The sequence below is a fragment of the Procambarus clarkii genome, chromosome 50 (assembly GCF_040958095.1).
Source record: "Procambarus clarkii isolate CNS0578487 chromosome 50, FALCON_Pclarkii_2.0, whole genome shotgun sequence".
Lineage (NCBI taxonomy): Eukaryota > Metazoa > Arthropoda > Malacostraca > Decapoda > Cambaridae > Procambarus > Procambarus clarkii.
The window spans coordinates 11,936,718-11,938,211 of NC_091199.1; the positions used below are offsets into that span (position 1 = coordinate 11,936,718).

The following is a 1,494-nucleotide window of genomic DNA, read 5'->3' on the forward strand; positions in this document are numbered from 1 at the left end:
ATCAGGCCCTATGAGATGGCCAGATAACGAAGGAAAATAACTTAAAGGATTATTAGGAGGTGAAACTGGCCTTCAGCCGAAAAGAGTCGACCCTGACGCTAATGGACTGCCACTACTGAATGTCGCTGTGTATGACAACGGGTTTGTAACAAGCTCGAAAATGTCTGTGCAAGTCATTAAGTACATATACATTGTTTTAAACTTTATTATACATGAAAGTAGGTTAATCCGGGCAAGCATTTCGCGGAAGGACAAAAAAGGGCTTCGTGAATATCGACGTGTTGACAATGGTCTCATATATTCCTCTCAGGTCAGTGAGTTTCCCACCATGGTTGTCATCGATGGCATCACCCCCCAAGAGTAGCTACCAGGAGAAAGTTAGAGAAAACGTAGAGAGCAGCAGAGGGTGGGCTGGACTTTGGTTTTCCGTCGTGTGGGTGGGTCGGGGGTTCCTGCGTGAGGGTGGGTCGGGGGTTCCTGCGTGAGGGTGGGTCGGGGGTTCCTGCGTGAGGGTGGGTCGGGGGTTCCTGCGTGAGGGTGGGTCGAGGGTTCCGGCGTGAGGGTGGGTCGGGGGGTTCCTGCGTGAGGGTGGGTCGGGGGTTCCTGCGTGAGGGTGGGTCGGTTGTTCCTGCGTGAGGGTGGGTCGGGGGTTCCTGCGTGAGGGTGGGTCGGGGGTTCCTGCGTGAGGGTGGGTCGGGGGTTCCTGTGTGAGGGTGGGTCGGGGGTTCCTACGCGAGGGTGGGTCTGGGGTTCCTGCGTGAGGGTGGGTCGGGGGTTCCTACGCGAGGGTGGGTCGGGGGTTCCTGCGTGAGGGTGGGTCGGGGGTTCCTGCGTGAGGGTGGGTCGGGGGTTCCTGCGTGAGGGTGGGTCGAGGGTTCCGGCGTGAGGGTGGGTCGGGGGTTCCTGCGTGAGGGTGGGTCGGGGGTTCCTGCGTGAGGGTGGGTCGGTGGTTCCAGCGTGTGGGTGGGTCGGGGGTTCCTGCGTGAGGGTGGGTCGGGGGTTCCTGCGTGAGGGTGGGTCGGGGGTTCCTGCGTGAGGGTGGGTCGGGGGTTCCGGCACGTGGCGCCGTTTCCGCTCCTGCTCCTTGTGAGACATTTAGCGGTGTGTCTGGTGTAGCAGCTGCTGCCTCCTGCACTTGTGGTCTGACCCCTGCTCCCACACCCGCCCACTGGCTCCCACACCCGCCCACTGGCTCCCACACCCGCCCAATGGCTCCCACACCCGCCCACTGGCTCCCACACCCGCCCACTGGCTCCCACACCCGCCCACTGGCTTCCACACCCGCCCACTGGCTCCCACACCCGCCCACTGGCTTCCACACCCACCCACTGGCTCCCACACCCGCCCACTGGCTCCCACACCCACCCACTGGCTCCCACACCCGCCCACTGGCTCCCACACCCGCCCACTGGCTCCCACACCCGCCCACTGGCTCCTCCACCCCTCCCTCACAGCTCCTTACTCTCTTTCTTTCCACCTGGTTCTTGCGTAACT

The 1,494-nt window shown here is 62.5% G+C and overlaps 1 protein-coding gene across 1 annotated transcript; it reads right to left on the reverse strand.

The window, feature by feature from the left end:
* Positions 1-378: 378 nt before the first annotated feature.
* On the reverse strand, positions 379-1,095 carry LOC138351653 (uncharacterized). The gene has a single exon (XM_069303663.1). It carries the CDS (start codon positions 1,093-1,095, stop codon positions 379-381), a length of 717 nt encoding a protein of 238 aa, XP_069159764.1.
* Between the last annotated feature and the right edge of the window lie 399 nt (positions 1,096-1,494).